The 17959-nt window shown below is 41.2% G+C and overlaps 1 protein-coding gene and 1 pseudogene across 9 annotated transcripts in view; both read left to right on the top strand.

Moving 5' to 3' along the window:
• Positions 1-17801, top strand: part of CUTC (cutC copper transporter) — a 33671-nt gene extending 15870 nt beyond the window's left edge. For 6 of the 9 annotated variants that reach the window (XM_002718638.5, XM_070057425.1, XM_070057423.1 and 3 more), the window contains 4 exons: positions 1492-1625; positions 10938-10965; positions 16186-16291; positions 17341-17801. In XM_002718638.5, coding sequence (XP_002718684.1) covers positions 1492-1625; positions 10938-10965; positions 16186-16291; positions 17341-17455 — 383 coding nt within the window. In that variant the 3' untranslated portion in view covers positions 17456-17801. The remainder of the gene's footprint in view (positions 1-1491; positions 1626-10937; positions 10966-16185; positions 16292-17340) is intronic. The other 3 variants (XM_070057424.1, XM_008270322.4, XM_008270323.4) reach the window with 2 other exon arrangements.
• Positions 2290-4613, top strand: LOC138845476 (phosphatidylinositol-glycan biosynthesis class F protein pseudogene; annotated as a pseudogene).
• Positions 17802-17959: the final 158 nt, after the last annotated feature.

Raw genomic sequence — 17959 nt, 5'->3', positions numbered from 1 at the left:
TTTGGAAGTAGAGCAGTCAGGACTTGAACCAGTGCCCATATGGGTGCTGGTGCCGCAGGCAGAGGTTTAACCTACTCCTGCACAGTGCTGGCCCCACAAAACACCATTTTTAACTGTGGAATGTAATTGTTAGTGAACATGTACTTGAAAAAAACGTAGTTTAAAATTTTGACATGCGGGCGGGCGCCGCGGCTCACTAGGCTAATCCTCCGCCTTGCGGCGCCGGCACACCGGGTTCTAGTCCCGGTCGGGGCGCCGGATTCTGTCCCAGTTGCCCCTCTTCCAGGCCAGCTCTCTGCTGTGGCCCGGGAGTGCAGTGGAGGATGGCCCAAGTGCTTGGGCCCTGCACCCCATGGGAGACCAGGAGAAGCACCTGGCTCCTGGCCTCGGATCGGCGCCACGCTGGTGCCAGCCACAGCAGCCATGCGATATAATTTAAAAAGTAATCCAGATATATAGAATATATTTTTCTGTTCTTAAACTAAGAAAATGACTTAGTTTCTGTTTTCTTTCCTACAGTAAATTTACAAAAATATTTTCATGTTTTCAAAATTTGTAGAGTTTTTACATTATGCTAAGTTCCACACTTTTTTCACTCATGTGTTTTAATGAGTTAGTATTATGGTAGAATCACTGGTAAGAACATGCTGCCACTGAAAAAGGAATCTCTCTGGTAGATTTAGCTGCCTACAGACATGACAAGGTATAAAGAAGAGGGCTGTCACAGAGGACCATTAGCACCTAATCCACTCTAGATCAGAATTTCCATTTCATGTAGTGATGCTGAGAACCAAAGCAGAAGTATTAGATCTTCTGTTTCAAGATTCCTGGTGTTTTGTGCTCTGATGGTTCTCAGCGTGGGGCGAAGGCTATCAAAAGTGGGGTAGAACTAAAACCTCGTATAGTTTGTTGATCTGTACTTTGAGTATGTTGGTAAATGGATTAGTACAAAATATTAGCCAAGATGAGAATGTGAACCAAGGCCTTTTGTAGATCTAGTGAGTGTACTGTTTCATTTACATAGTCCAGTTTATCTGAAGGCTTAGAGCACTTACCTAAGTGTGAGTCACTTGACTGTCACCATTACAATCTGAGTGCTACCTGCACAAATTTATTGATAATACTTTTCTTTAAATAAAATCTTAAATAAATTTATTTTAAAGATAAATATAATTACTGAAAATTGGAAACTTTCACTTCTTACCTGAATTTAAGTAAATATACTTACTAAAATGCATGCTAGTTGCATGCAAGCTATGGTATGCTGAAGAATGGCTCTTGGGGGAAAAAAGAGCTGTGATTTGTAGCATTTTATGATTTCTGTAGTTTATACACTGCCTTGACATTTCTGATTGCCAGTGGATTAACAATCTGACTTGCAAAATTCCTGAATATTTAATTGTTGTCTATGGCAAAAGCTAGATCTAGCAGACTGCCATCCTGCATTTGTAAATATCCATTCAAAATTCAAGTCAGTTTTATTTCTTTCAGCCTTTGACATGGTTCATGATCCAATGGCAGCCCTAGAGACCCTCTTAACCTTGGGATTTGAGCGAGTATTGACCAGTGGATGTGACAGTTCAGCACTAGAAGGACTACCCTTAATAAAGCGACTCATAGACGAGGTACATGCAATTCCTTTTCTTTCTTAGAAAAATCCTATTATTCTGTTCAGCTAGATTGTGAAAGTAAATATTACTGCCTTTGTGGTTATTCCGCAGAAAAAAGCAAGCAGACAGTAGTATATTTATGTAATTATTCTTGCACATGAGCGTGTTATAGTAACCAAGGCTGTTAAGATAAAATTATAGACGGTGCTTAAGGATGTGATCCAACTTGGATAACAACAACAGATTTTACCTTTTCTGTGCCATCAGCACTACATCATTTTTTAAAAAATCTTTCATTTTTAATTAATTATTTTTAATTTTTTAGAAAGCTTTTATTTAATAAATATAAATTTTATAGGTACAACTTTTGGTATATAATGGTTCTTCCCCCCCATACCCACCCTCCCACCCCCAAACTGTCCCACTTCCTACTCCCTCTCCCATCCCATTCTTCATTAAGATTCATTTTTAATTATCTTCATATACAGAAGGTCAACTCTATACTAAGTAAAGATTTCAACAGTTTGCACCCACACAGACACACAAAGTATGAAGTACTGTTTGGAGACAAGTTTTACCATTAATTCTCATAGTACAACTCATTCAGGACAATGGCCCTACACGTAGAGCAAGTGCACAATGACTCCTGTTGTTGATTTCACAGTTGATACTCTTACTTATGACGTCGGTGATCATCCAAGGCTTTTGTCATGAGCTATGGAAGCCTTTTGAGTCCACATACTCCGTCAGTATTTAGAAAAGGCCATAAACAAAATGGAAGTTCTCTCCAGAGAGAAGTACATCCTTCTTTGATGGCCCCTTCTTTCTACTGGGATCTCACTCACAGAGATCCTTCGTGTAGATCATTTTTTGCCACAATGTCTTGGCTTTCCATTCCTGAAATGCTTTCATGGGCTTTTCAGCCAGATCTGAATGCCTTAAGGGCTGATTCTGAGATTAGAGTGCTATTTAGGTCATTTGTCATTCTGTGAGTCTGCTGTGTGGCCTGCTTCCCATGTTGGATCATTCTCTCCTCTTTCTTTCTTTCTTTCTTTCTTTCTTTCTTTCTTTCTTTCTTTCTTTCTTTCTTTCTTTCTTTCTTTCTTTCTTTCTTTCTTTTTTTTTTTTTTGGACAGGTAGAGTGGACAGTGAGAGAGAGAGACAGACAAAAAGGTCTTCCTTTGCCATTGGTTCCCTCCAATGGCCGCTGCGGCCGGCACACTGCGCTGATCCGATGGCAGGAGCCATCGGATCCTGGTCTCCCATGGGGTGCAGGGCCCAAGTACTTAGGCCATCCTCCACTGCACTCCCGGGCCACAGCAGAGAGCTGGCCTGGAAGAGGGGCAACCGGGACAGAATCCGGCGCCCCGACCGGGACTAGAACCCAGTGTGCCGGTGCCGCTAGGCGGAGGATTAACCTAGTGAGCCGTGGCGCCGGCCTCTCCTTTTTATTTCTATCCGTTGTTATTACCAGACACTTGGTCTTATTTATGTGATTCCTTTTGACACTTAATCCTATCTATATGATCAGTTACACACTTAATAAGATCACTTTAACATGTAAGATGGCATTAGTACCTGCCAATTTAATGGAGTCCCATAGCAAATTTTTAGTTTTACCCTTAGGTGTAAATCTGTGGAAACATTTGTCAAAATGAGCATTACATCAATTTTAAGCCATATCTTTTCATTTTAGTCTGTTAGTATACTCAGAGGATCCCATATAGAATTTATGAGGTAATCATCATCTTGAGGTAAATTCCAAATATAAAAAATATCCTTTTTCTTCTTCCCACCTGTTAGTGTAGGAGAAAATATGTTTTTCTCTTGTATGACTTCCTAGTGAGCTGGCATGATTTGTAGAGCAGTTAGAGAATGGCTTTGTAATTGTAATATCTTTTTCTGAGGCATTCTAAGTCTAGACTTTGAGATGAGAGTTTTCTATGTTTGAGACTTAGATTAGACACCTACTTGCTGTGTGATGTTGAGTAAGTCACTAACCTTTAAGCCTCTGTTTCTCAAATGTGAAATTGAGATGTGTTTAATGTTTCCTTTGCAGAGTTTCTCTAAGAATTGGTAAAGATATGTAAGACTCTTAGCACAATGCTTGGCATACAGTAGTAGGTCTTAATACATAATTTCTACTATTATCACTGCTATTACAATGTTACTTAGTGTTCCTATGTAGATTCTATTTTTAATTTTCTGTAGCCATGGAAATAATTTTCAGAGATTTAGCCTAAGACATTTATACCTGCATGAGGACCCAACCCGTCATGCCTGATGGTGGGAGGCAGTAGCTCCCCTTCATTTTGCAGCTGGAGAGTTAGATAGTTGCCCAAGAAAGCACGATTAGAAATACTGATATCAGGAGACTACTGTATACTCATCTTTTATGAATGCTTTCAGTTATCCTGAACACTTTGATTCCATCATTATTCTTGGAAAAACTTCTCAGTATTGGAAACAGACTTGACGTGATTGTGCATCTATTCTGTTTTTCTAACTGCTGTCAGTCTAGTATTGTATTTAGTAATGAAACCTAATGCATCCTCCAAGAGGAGTTAATCATCACATAAGGTAGCCAGGTTTTTGAAATGTTGCATCTACTCTCATCTACCATGGCTAAGAGTTTTCAGTAGAAATGGAGTTTCATCCATTTGAGTAACTAGTCCCCAGATCACTATAGTTTCTAGTTTTTTAGGCACATGGCTTGGAATATTTCCTATTTCCCTGGATTGGGAAAGACCAAGGCAGGTATGGCCCATATCCTGTACACTGGGAGTGACCGTTGGTTACATGGCTGGCCTTGTTATTTCACCACTCTGAATATACTGGAATGGAAAGCAACTTATATACCGGAATAATTAGTTGGAACAAAGGGAGAAGATATTTCTTCATACAGATTCCATTATGGCTCTGCAGAAACATTTTTGGTAAAGTCAAGTCTTTCCATGTATAATATTGTGTAACAACATGATGTGATTGTGGTTTTTTAAACTCTGAAACCCCTGGAAGATTGTGTCTTATAGTTGAAATGAAGTATTTATAACAAAAAAGAAAAAAAATTTAACTTAAGGATCTGATGTGAGTTTGCCACTCTGGGACTTAACTGATTTTACAAATATATATTAAATGTATATTGGATTGGGGCAAGGGGAGGCAGGGATTTGGCCTAGCATTTAAAACACTGGTTAAGGTGCCTGTGTGCCATACTGCTGTCCTTGGGTTTGAGACCTGGCTCCAGCTCCTGACTCCAGCTTCCTACTTTCATAGGCCCTGGGAGGTAGCATGTGATGGCCCAAATACTTAGATCCCTGCCTCCCATGTGGGAGACCTGGATTGAGTTCCAAGCTCCTGACTTGGGACTGGCCCAGCCGTGGTCATTATGAGCATTTGGAGTGTGAATCAGATGGGAATTCATTCTGACTCCTGCTCTAACTCTCTTCCTGTCTCTCTGTGAAATGCATACATACATACTTACTTACTTACTGTATATCTGGGGTATGCATTTTGTGCAGTGGTTTAGATACTTCCTGGGATGCCCACATCCCATATCAGAGTGCCAGGGTTCAGGACTTGACTCTACTCCCAATTCCAGCTTCCTGTTAATGTGCACCCTGTTTAGCAACAGGTGATGACTCAAGTACTTGAGTCTCTGCCACTCACATGGGAGACCCAGATTGAGATCCTGGCTCCTGGCCTGGTTATTGCGGGGTGAACCAACAGATAGGGTTAATATCGTCCCCCCTCCCACTCCCCTGATTTTCAATAAAAGCAACTTTTTTTTTTTTGAAAGGCAGAGCGGACAGTGAGAGAGAGAGACAGAGAGAAAGGTCTTCCTTTGCCGTTGGTTCACCCTCCAATGGCCGCCGCGGCCGGCGCACTGCGGCCGGTGCACTGCGCTGATCCGAAGGCAGGAGCCAGGTGCTTCTCCTGGTCTCCCATGGGGTGCAGGGCCCAAGCACTTGGGCCATCCTCCACTGCACTCCTGGGCCATGGCAGAGAGCTGGCCTGGAAGAGGGGCAACCAGAACAGAATCCGGCGCCCCGACCGGGACTAGAACCGGTGTGCTAATAAAAGTAACTTTTTAAGAAGCATATGTGGCCAGCGCCATGGCTCAACAGGCTAATCCTCCGCCTAGCGGCGCTGGCACACCAGGTTCTAGTCCCGGTAGGGGCGCTGGATTCTGTCCTGGTTGCCCCTCTTCCAGGCCAGCTCTCTGCTGTGGCCTAGGAGTGCAGTGGAGGATGGCCCAAGTGCTTGGGCCCTGCACCCCATGGGAGACCAGGAAAAGCACCTGGCTCCTGGCTTCGGATCAGCACGGTGTGCCGGCCGCAGCGTGCCAGCCGCGGCGGCCATTGGAGGGTGAACCAACGGCAAAAAGGAAGACCTTTCTCTGTCTGTCTGTCTCTCTCTCTCTCACTCACTGTCCACTCTGCCTGTCAAAAAAAAAAGAAGCATATGTATTATGGAGCTGGCATTGTGAAGCAGGTTAAGCTGCAGCCTGCGACATCCATTTCCCGTATGAGTGTCAGTTCAAGTCCTGGTTGTACCATTTCCAATCCAACTCACTGCTAATATGCCTGGCAAAGGTGGGGATGATGGCCAAGTGGTTGGGCCCTTGCCTTACATGTGGGAGACAGAGATGAAGCTCCTGACTCCTCGCTTTGGCCTGGCCCAGCTGGCTGTTGAAGCTATCTGGAGAGTAACCAGTGGATGGAGATTCTCTCTCTCTTTCTCTATCTCTGTGTGTGTGTGTGTTGTTTCTTCTCTCTCTCTAACTCTTCTTTTCAAAATAAATAAATATATATAAAAGATTCATTTATATATATGAATGATAGAGGGCATTTGTACTATGACCACCAAGTAGTAGATGTGTATACGTAGTCACTGTCCATACAGTGTAGTATTCAACACATACTTTTAATAGGGTCGGCAACTTTTTTTTTTGACAGGCAGAGTTAGAGAGAGAGAGAGAGAAAGGTCTTCCTTTGTCCATTGGTTCACCCCCCAAATAGCCGCTACAGCCGATGCACTGTGCCGATCCGAAGCCAGGAGCCAGGTGCTTCCTCCTGGTCTCCCATGTGGGTGCAGGGGCCCAAGCACTTGGGCCATTCTCCACTGCGCTCCCGTGCCACAGCAGAGAGCTGGACTGGAAGAGGAGCAACCAGGACAGAATCCGGCGCCCCAACTGGGACTAGAGCCTGGGGTGCCAGCGCCACAGGCGGAGGATTAGCCAAGTGTGCCACGGCGCCAGCCAGGTCAGCAACTTGTTAACAGTGTACTGTTTTAAAAAGGTGCTAGTGGGGGGCCGACGCTGTGGCATAACGGGTAAAGCTGCTGCCAAAAGTGCCAGCATTCCATATGGACTCCGCTTGGAGTCCCGACTGCTTCACTTCCGATCCAGCTCTCTGCTATGGCCTAGGAAAGCAGTGGAAGATGGCCCAAGTCCTTGGGCCCCTGCACCCGCATGGGGACCTGGAAGAAGCTCCTGGCTTCAGATCAGCGCAGCTCTGACCATTGCAGTCCATTGGGGAGTGAACCAGCAGACGGAAGACCTCTCTCTCTCTGTCTCTCCTTCTCTTTCTGTGTAACTCTGACTTTCAAATAAATAAATAAATCTTTAAAAAAAAAAAAAGGTGCTAGCAGGAACATTGGTGAGGAATTCCAGATTTAGGGAATGGAGGTTGGCAGTAGTTAGAGAAAACTTCTTAGAAGAGAAGACATCCAAACTGCGTTTGAAGGATATTTGAAAGTCATCCATGTAGAAATGGGGAGTAGGGAGAGGGAGGAAATTGTCCCGTGAAGAAGTAGCATATGTAAAAGCCTAGTCAGGGGTGGGTTTTAGGCAAGTAGTCAAGATTCCACTTGGGATGCTCTCAGCACATATCAGAGTGCAAGTTCAAGTCCTGGCTCCTATTTCTAGTCTATTTTTCTGCTAATACTCACTCTGGGAGGCAGCAGGTGATAGTTGAAGTCTTTGGTCCCTACCACCCATGTGGGAGACCTGTTTTGCATTTTGAGCTCCTGGTTTCAGCCTGGCTATTAGGAGAGGGAACCAACAGATGGAAGATCTCTTTTTGTCTGCCTCTTTATACCTGTTTCAAATAAAATGAAAAGAAATTGAAATTAAAAAATTCTAGGAACAAAAAGCAAGTATAATTTTAAGACACTGAAGAATAACCAAAATGTTGAATGTTACAATGGTACCCAGAACCTTGAAAACCTTATTAAAATGTTTGTGTTTTATCCTTGGTATGCTGAGGAAGCCTGAAGCATTTTAAAATAGAAGAATTGATGAGTCAAGTTTCTGGCTTATAAAGGTTACTCATTAAGGAATAAAGAATAAGATATAATTGCCATAGTAATGTATTACACTTCAAAATATCCGTGTGTGTGTCTGTGTGTGTGTTGAGTAATTTGTGTTTTTTATGTTAATTATAAGTAAACAGAAAGAGCTGGGGTAAATATTTTCATAGACTACTGTTAATTCTTGAAGTGACTACCTAACAGTATAATACACTTATTAAAGCATAGACTTGGGGAATAGAATTCTGGTTTAAATCCTGTCTTTGTACCTTGTTGACAATGACCTTAGACAAATTATCTAACTATCCTAAACCTCAATTTCCTCAACTGAAAACTTGGAATAATAAAAGTATAATTTATCAGCCGGCGCCGCAGCTCAATAGGCTAAACCTCTGCCTTGCGGCGCCGGCACACCGGGTTCAAGTCCCGGTCAGGTTGCCGGATTCTGTCCTGGCTGCCCCTCTTCCAGGCCAGCTCTCTGCTGTGGCCCAGGAGTGCAGTGGAGGATGGCCCAAGTGCTTAGGCCCTGCACCCCATGGGAGACCAGGAGAAGCACCTGGCTCCTGCCTTCGGATCAGCGCGGTGCGGCGGCCATTGGAGGGTGAACCAACGGCAAAGGAAGACCTTTCTCTCTGTCTCTCTCTCTCACTATCCACTCTGCCTGTCAAAAAAAAAATATATATATATATATATAATTTATCTTGTTTTGGAACGCCTCTACTTGGAACAAGTTAATACAACATTTCCCCCATCAATGGAAGTAATCAAGCTCTCTAAAAACATTAATAAAGGATTTATTCAGAGCAGAATATGAGTAACATAGATAGGCATGGGAAACGCAAGCTCTGCAGGTTTTAAGGACTCTTAAAGTGTTCCAGTGTGGTCAAATTTTAGTCAAAATTTATATAATCCGTGACAGTAAATTTTCCTTTTTTTTTTTTTTTTTTTTTTTTTTTTTAGGATTTTATTCCTTTACTTGAAAGGTAGAGTTACAGAGAGGCAGAGGCAGCGAGAGAGAGAGGGAGAGAGGTCTTCCATCCACTGCACTGGTTCACTCCCCAGCTGGCCACAATGGCTGAGCTGGGCCAATCTGTAGCCCAGAGATTCTTCCAGGTCTCCCACATGGGTGCAGGGGCCCAAGGACTTGGGCCATCTTCCACTGCTTTCCCAGGTCATAGCAGAGAGCTGGATTGGAAGTGGAGCATCTGGGAGTTGAACTGGCGCCCATATGGGATGCTGGCACTGCAGATGGTGGCTTTACCCTCTGTGCGACAGTGCGAGCCCATAAATTTTCCTTTATTATTACACAGTAAACACCAGAAAAAGTGTTTTAGATAAGCAGGAGCAGTTTTCTCACAGTTTGGAGGTTATTGTTTTGTTTTCTTCATTTTATTTATTTGAAAGGCAGAGTTACAGAGAGGTAGCAAGAGCGAGAGCGAGAAAGATCTTTCACCTGCTAGTTCACTCCCCAAGTGGTGGCAATGGCTGGAGCTGGGCTGATCTGAAGGCAGGAGCCTGGAACTTCTTCCAGGTCTCCCACGTGGGTGCAGGGGCCCAAGGAGTGCTGAGGACTATTGAGATCTGGAGCCCTGTAGATCTGGCCTGACCTGTGTACCACTCCCTTAATTTAATGTGTTAATCTTTGGTAAAAACTTGACTGGTAATCAGAGAAACTGAACTAAAAAAGCACAGCTAGTGTCTGATAAAGTCCACATGAAAGGTTTTAGGGATAGGGACTTGGTTTCATTGCTACCTAAAATTTTTATTATACGAATATATTTGTCTTTCTTGACTAGGTAAGCTCTCTGGGAGTGGGAACTTATTTTTGTTCACCGTATGAAAGAAGAAAAACTTTTATTCTGCCTTCTTTGTCTTTTTTTTTTTTAAGATTTATTTATTTGAAAGAGTTACCTCTCCTCTCTGTGTAATTCTGACTTTCAGATGAATAAATAAATCTTAAAAAAAAAAAAGGTTTATTTATTGTTTATTTATTTGAAAGGCAGAGCTACAGAGAAGCAGAGGCAGAGATAGAGAGGTCTTCCATCTGCTGGTTCACTCCCCAAGTGGCCACCATGGCCAGAGCTGTGCCAATCCGAAGCCAGGAGCCAGGAGCTTCTTCCAGGTCTCCCACGCAGGTGCAGAGGCCTAAGCACTATGGTCATCTTTCACTGCTTTCCCAGGCCATAGCAGAGAGCTGGATCAGAAGTAGAGTAGCCAGGACTTGAACTGGTGCCCATATGGGATGCTGGCACCACAGGTGGCGGCTTTAACTGCCATACCATACCACAGCACTGGCCCTGGGCCTATGATTTTTAATTGATATGCTAAACTAGGGAATTTAGTACATTATGCTATGCTCTTTTTTTCCCCTAGTGAAATCTTTTTTATATTCATTTACATCTACCCCTTTGCATACTAGCAACTTAAATTAGTATTATTTTTCAGTAAGGCTTTTCTTAACGTGGTATGCTTATTCAATATTTATATTATATCATCCTATTCATTCTGTTCATAATAGTATGAGTCTTTAAAGCAATATGATAAAATTTCTTTCTGAGTAGAAAGTTAATTTGCTGGACATCTTACTTGCTCAAGATCCAAAGAAATCGATAGATAGATTAATTAATTTGAAAAGCAGAGCTGCAGAGAGAGATCTTCCATCCACTCGTTTGTTCCCCAAACGGCTGTAAAGCCAGGGCCGGACCAGGCCACAGTCAGGAACCAGGAACTCTACCCTGGTCTCCCACATGAGTGGCAGGGGCACAAGTTCTTGGGCCATCATCTGCTGCCTTCCCAGGCACATTAACAGGGAACAGAGCAGCCAGGACTCAAACCTGTACCCCGATATGGGACATCAGCATCACAAGCAGCTCCTAGAGAAGATGAAAATTAAACATTAGTGGTGATTTTAAAATTTAATGTACTTTGATACATGTTTCTGTTCTCACTGCCATATTGTCCCACTTAAGAGAAAGATATTAAAATTTACTTGTTTATTCTTTTTCTTTTTTTCAGGCAAAAGGCAGGATTGTGGTAATGCCAGGTATTTATCTACCCATTTGCCAGTATAAAACTGAACTCTAGGGGAGGAAGGGCAAAGGAGGAAGGAATGTGGGAGAAAGTATTAGTACATAGTGTTTAGTGAGAAGAATAAAGAGCTTAATTAAAATATTTGGGAGATCCATGTTGGAATTTAAAATTTAGTTACAGAGAACATTCTAAAAAATTAGCTGAGCAAGGAGCACACAGGAAGTAGATTGGGATTGGAGTTTCTCTGTTTGTACTCCCATGGGGTAAAATTTTATGAGTTTGGATATTCATCTCTGGTAAGGTAGCCCAAGTTTGATGCTGCTATGTTAGGGCCAGATATCCTAATTGTTAACAGGATATAAGTGTTTAGACAACATAATATTCTCTGTGCTTAAAAATATCACTAGATTTCTTTCTTGTACCCAGAATAATTTGATCATATGCTTCTGATGATAACCAGATCAATTAAGTAGAAATGAATAGATGAGGACATTTTTATTTTTTTTAAGATTTATTTCATGTTTTGAAAGGTAAGAGTAACACAGAGAGAGGGATGTTCTATCTCTCCGTAAATGGCCACAATGCCAGTGCTGTGCCAGGTATGGATACAAGGGCCCAAGCACTTAGGCTGTTTTCTGCTGCTTTTCCCAGGTCATTACCAGGGAACTGGATCAGAAGTGGAGCAGCCAGTACTTGAATTAGTGCCTGTATGGGATACTAGCATCACATGTGGTGGTTTTACCTTCTACACCACAATGCCAGCCCTGGGGCAGTTTATAAAGAGTTAGGTAAAGCAACCTAGAATCAGAGTGAAACAAATAGAAAGGCAATATTAAGTTTTTTTGCTTTTTATCGTTAAATTTTTCAATATTTTTTAAAAAGGTAGAAAATAGCATAATGAATACTCATATGCCATTCCATAGATTCTACATTTTACCACAGTCCTATTTTTAACACTGAGAAATTTAAGTTAAAAATATGACATTTGATATTTATGCATCTGTAAAAAATGAAGACATTTTACTATAACCACAATACCATTATCACACCTATCAAAGTAAACCCTAATTCCCAAATTCCATTTAACACTCAGTCTGTACTTGTCTTTCTCCAGTTGGCCCTAAAATGTTTTTTCTAGCTATTCTGTTCAAACTAGGAGCCCTTCAAGGAACAAATATTTCATGTGGTTATCTTTCTTAATATCTTTCAATATAGAAGTTTTTCTTTTTCCTACTTTCTTAGAAAAAAAATTACATTTAAAAAGGTTGGACTACTTACTGTGTAGAATGTCCTACTTTCTGGATTACTGTTTTCTCTTGACATTGTTTAGCTTGTTCCTCTAGTCTGTATTTCCTGTAATCTAATAGGTCATAAGGTTTGATTGGATTCTGGATAATTATTTTTGGTAAAAATGCTAATGGGTGATTCTCTATACCTCTTATTGAACCATCTCAAAAAGCATTCAATCTCTGGTCACCTTAACTACTAGTGATGCCAAGACTGACCAGTGTTCAAAATGGAGACAACCAGACAAAGGGCAACTTTTTTGAAAGACAGCGTCACAGAGAGGCAGAGAGAGAGGGCTTCCATCCGCTGCTTCACCCCCCAGACAGCTGCAACAGCCAGAGCTGCACCGATCTGAAGCCAGGAGCCAGGAACTTCTGCCAGGTTTCTCACATGGGTGCAGGAGCCCAAGGACTTGGGCCATCTTCTACTGCTTTCCCAGTCCATAGCAGAGAGCCGGATCAGAAGTGGAGCAGCCGGGACTTGAACTGGTGCCCATATGGGATGCTGGCACTGCAGGAGGCAGCTTTACCTGCTGCGCCACAGCGCCAGCCCCAAGACCAACTTTTAAAAGAGGGCCGTTGGGACATGCATTTAGCACAGCAGTTAAGTCACTGATTGAGATGCCCACATCCAGTATGGGGTGCCAGGTTCAAGTCCCAGCTCCTCCACTTCCACTCCACCCTGCTGCCAATGCTCAGCCTGGGAGGTGATGCCCAAGTACTTGGGTCCCTGCCATCCATGTGGGAGACCTTGCTCCTAGCTTCGGCTTGGTGCAGCCCTATCTTACAGGCATTTGGGGAGAGAACCAGTAGGTGGAAGATTTCTCTCTCTGCCTTTCCAGTATAAAGAAAAATCAATAAAGATTTTGGGGGGCTGACATTGTGGTGTAACAGGTATAGGTGCCATTATCTCTTATAGGCACAGGTCCATGTCCCTGTTTCAGCTCTTTGAATTCATCTCCCTGCTAATGTGCCTGGGAAAAGCAAGGGAAGATGAATCAAGTATGTGGGTCCTTGCCACCCACGTGAAAGACCCAGATGAAGCTCCTGGCTTTCACCTTGGTCCATCCCTGGGTGTCACGACCATTTGGGGAGTGAATCAGAAAATGGGAGATTGTCACTGTCTCTTGACTTTCAAATAAGTAAATAAATCTTTAAAAAATAAAAAGTTTTGAAAAAGAGGCCATGTTGGTGCTAGTGCTTGGCCTTGTGGTTAAGACACCCACATTCTGTGTTGGAGTACCTAGAGTTTGAGTCCAGCTCTGCTGCAGATTGCAGCTTTATGCTGATGTGCACTCTGGGAGGTGGTGATAGTGGCTCCAGTAATTCTACCCATGTGGCAGACCTGAGCTGAGTTCCTGGATCCCAGCTATAGCCTGGCCCAGCCCTAGCCATGTAGGGGATATTGTCAGATACTTAGGAAGACATTGACCTATAGCCAAGTCCCTAAAACATAAGTACGTAGAAAACATGTTGTCTGTCCAGTTGAATCCCTTTATAGATTAGCCAAGGAATGTTAGAGACTCTCTGAGTCTGCTACGTTTCCATTTAAGACTAAATATATTTAGTCTGGACAACTAATACCCAGAATTAGACAGCTGTTAGCTTAGAGTGCCTCTGCCTAATTTGTAGCTATTAAGTTATCTGCTGTGCACAAGGACTACTTAGGACACAAAATCATACAAGAAGCTACGTCCTTAAATTGATAGTTTTGTCTTTATTTTGTTTTTAAGATTTATTTATTTATTTGAGAGGCAGTTACAGAGGGAGAGAAAGAAGTCTTCCATCAGCTGGTTCAGTCCCCAGATGGCTGTAATGGCCGGAGCCGGACTGATCAGAAACTAGGAGCAAGGAGCTTCTTCTGGGTCTCCCACATGGTTGCAGGGGCCCAGGTGCTTCGGCCGTCTTTTACTGCTTCCCCAGGCATATTAGCAGGAAACTGGATCAGAAGAGGAACAGCTGGGACACTAACTGATTGCCCGTATTGATGCCAGTGCCATAGGCAGAGGCTTAACCTACTAGGCCACAGTGCTAGTCCCAAGAAAGTGATAGTTTTAAGTCAGAGTATGTTTTATATATAGAAATATTTGTGATGAATTTATTTAACAGCCCTAATGAAGTGAATACTAATCATATGTCAAATATAATTATATGTAATATGCTAATTATGGCAGAAAATAGAAATGAATCTGAAGTAATGTACTTAAAGAGTTTACAGAGTAAACTTAAATTACTACAGTTTCATCTAAATAACAATTAAAAATTTGTAGGTCAGTCTAAATGCCTAATGAGTATTCATCATTGGAAATACAAAAGTAAATAGGGCATAGTACTTGCCCTCTAGAGGGACTCCTTGTTTAAGCTCCAGTTTTCTCACTGTAAACATAAGAATATTGATCTAGCTGTTTTCTGAGATCCTTTTTTAACTATAAAGCTGTGTTTGGAAAATGAAATAACCAGTAAAGTTAATAATCACTGAGCAACTTGTGTGTCAAAGGGCAGGTAGTTTGTTATTCTTCGGAGGGAAATAACATCTTTATCTCTTAAACCTTACAACATGCTTATGTTATCCCTTTTTTAATTGATGAAGAAATTGAGGGTCCACAGATTAAATAATTTGTCTAAGATTGCCCATCTGTGAAGAGCTACAGTAGTGAGCCAGAACCCCTCTTTAAATCTGAAATCTCAGATGCCTTAGGGCTTTTTACTTCTTAGGGGCAGTATTACTGCACCACTCAGAAAAAAAGAAACCAAATGAATGAGTCTCAGAATATGTAAAGGCACTTTATTTCAGCAACTTGAATAGCTTGAAATACAAAGTACACATTTGATGTCATTAAAAAATATTTATTGACTGCATCCTACATATTAGGAGATGAGGATATAAAGATGAGTACACTAATTTCATATTTATAATCCATTTGTACCAATTCAGATTATGGTTTTTTATAAATACTTAAAAGATTGTTTATCAAAACAAATACAAGGTTACTTCAGAAAGTTCTTGGAAAATGGAATTAAAATGTGAGTTTATTTTTGGTTCAGAAGTTTTTGAAATCCCTGTTGGTTTTTCATAATACACATTTTCCATGAATCTTTCTAAAATTTATTTATTTATTTTTATTTATTTATAGAGAAAGGCAAACAGTGAGAGAGATCCCATCCACTGGCTTGTTCAGTAGCCATCAAGGCTGGGCCAGGCCAAAGCCAGAACTGTGAATTCATCCAGGCTTCCACACAACCACCCAAGCCATCAACAGCTGACTCTTAGGTACTCATTAGCAGGAAGATGGAATCAGGAGCAGAGACAGAACTCAAACCCAGGTACTCAAATATCAGATGCAGCTGTCTTAACTATTGTTGAAACAACTAGGCCAAATGTCTACCCCTCCATGAACTTTTAAGGCCTTAATATCAGCCATCATTAAGTACTTAGTTGCATAGTTTTAATAAAGTAGAATCGATTCTTCTGTAAAATGAAACTTGTAACCAAGTAAACTAGAACACCTTGCATTATTTCCATTTCCAGTGAAGTTTGAATCCTAAGCGAGAGAGAATCTTTGAGGTTCTGTCTTTCAGACACATCTCTGAGGTTATACTTTTGCAGCTTCTTTCTCATTTTAGTTTTATTTTGCTTTAATTGGGCAACAGAGTAGGGATGGAAAACTCAATGACTTTCCTGGTCCCAGGGCAGTCTTTTTAAATTTAGTCAGTAATGTACAGCATTGTTAAACTGCGTCGTACACTCATAGATTCTATGACCTTTGTAGTTCTTCTCTAGGGTCTGTAGGCTTTTCTGATCTCATTTTAGCTCAGTAGGGAAAGAATAATTCTTGAAATCAATGAGAAGTTTAAGAATGAGGATTTTAAGTAGAGAAAAAAGTCATTTTTATTCATTAAATTTTGTGAAAAATTCTCCTTAACATGGCACTTACTCTTTCCAACAGGGGGTGGCATAACAGACAGAAACCTACAAAGGATCCTTGAGGGTTCAGGGGCCACAGAATTCCACTGTTCTGCTCGGTCTGCTAGAGACTCAGGAATGAAGTTTCGGTAAAAATGTATTCTTTGATTAATACAAGAAGGGATGAGATTAATCTTCTCTTAATTGATGTCATGATTAGTGAATGGAGTGTAGTTATTAGTGTATAATTATTATAGTTGTTTTGTAGTTGAAAAGCATTTCTAAAACTGTTCTTGTCCTGCCTTAAAGTAGCAGGACCTGGGGCCAGCATTGTGGCATAGCAGGTAAAGCTGCCTGCAACACTGGCATACCATTTGTAACCCAGCTGCTCCTCTTCCAATCCGCCTGGGAAAAGTAGCAGAAGATGGCCCAAGCGCTTGAGCTCCTGCCAGCTGTGTAGGAAACTCAGAAGATGCTCCTGGCTCCTGGTTTCCGCCTGTCCTAGCCCAGTCCATTGGAGCCCTCTGGGGAGTAAACCAGCAGATGGAAGATTTCTCTTTCTCTAACTTTCAAATAAATAAATCAATAAATCTTTTAAAATAAAAAATAAAGAGTCTTCTGAACTTAGGTGAACCTGTGTATCCTTAAGTTATTGCTAAACTCAGATGTGTTAATAATAAACTAATTCAACAGCCAGGCTACAAATGAGTCAGTTATGCACATATGCCCATTCACCTTTGCTTCGCTTCAGCAGAGTAACTGTGGTCTAAGGATAAAAGAGTCATCACCATTGTCATTCCTACTACTTTTAATATTTAGTCAGTTTTCCTTCACCTTTGATCTCTATTTTCAATTACTTGAAATTACACCACCATTAAGGAATTGAAACTATTTGTTGGCTTTTATACTTGAAAAAGTTCCTGTAATTTAATAGTAGTTGAATGCCTCTTTTTACAAGTTAGGGAAAATGAAGTTTGAAAAGAAGCAACTTCAGAACTTATTTTTCCACATATAAAGTCAAGTATACTATCTAATAGTTTTAGCTATTAGGTATTTCAAGTAATTAATGAGGAAAATTATGAAATGGTAGTCCATGGTTCTTGACCTACTCTTGTTCTTGAGCCATGAAATAGTCTATAAAATGAGAGGGCTCATTTAACAGTTTACAAAATTATCTGTTCCTTTATTTCTTTTGCAGAAATTCCTCTGTTGCTATGGGAGCCTCGCTTTCTAGCTCAGAATATTCTGTAAAGGTAACAGATGTGACCAAAGTAAGGACTTTGAATGCTATTGCAAAGAATATCCTGGTTTAGCCAGACCTCTCTGAGACACATGACGATCTCTGGATAAAGGTAGAAGTATAACCTACAATTCCTTATGAGACAGCTTTAACTTACTTCTCTTCACATGGCCATGGAGAATGTTTTCCAGAAGAAAAAGAACTTGAAACAGGATACAATCACTTCCTTTGCTTAATCTTGCCAGCCATTGCCGTCATCATGATTAAATCTGGTCTGTGCTTTCTCTGCAGACAGACTTAGCTTGTGGTGAACTGGGAAAACTCAGCTGCAAGGTACGAATTTAGAGTGTGACTTCAGGATCAATTCAATAGCAACGTTTTGCTTTTTCATTTATAAAATAAAAATTTCCACTCTATTATGATATGGCCTCTTATTTTTACCCTGAATGCATTCCATAGCCAAGTATGAAAAGGAAGATTTTGTTTTGCTTTTTACTTCATTTTCTCATCATGATGTACTTATTATATATGCTGTCCTGGATGAGATGTTAAGGGTACAAAGTAAAATGATACAGCA

This window comes from Oryctolagus cuniculus, chromosome 15 (genome assembly GCF_964237555.1).
Source record: "Oryctolagus cuniculus chromosome 15, mOryCun1.1, whole genome shotgun sequence".
Taxonomy (NCBI): domain Eukaryota; kingdom Metazoa; phylum Chordata; class Mammalia; order Lagomorpha; family Leporidae; genus Oryctolagus; species Oryctolagus cuniculus.
This window is presented reverse-complemented; position numbering and strand designations above follow the sequence as displayed.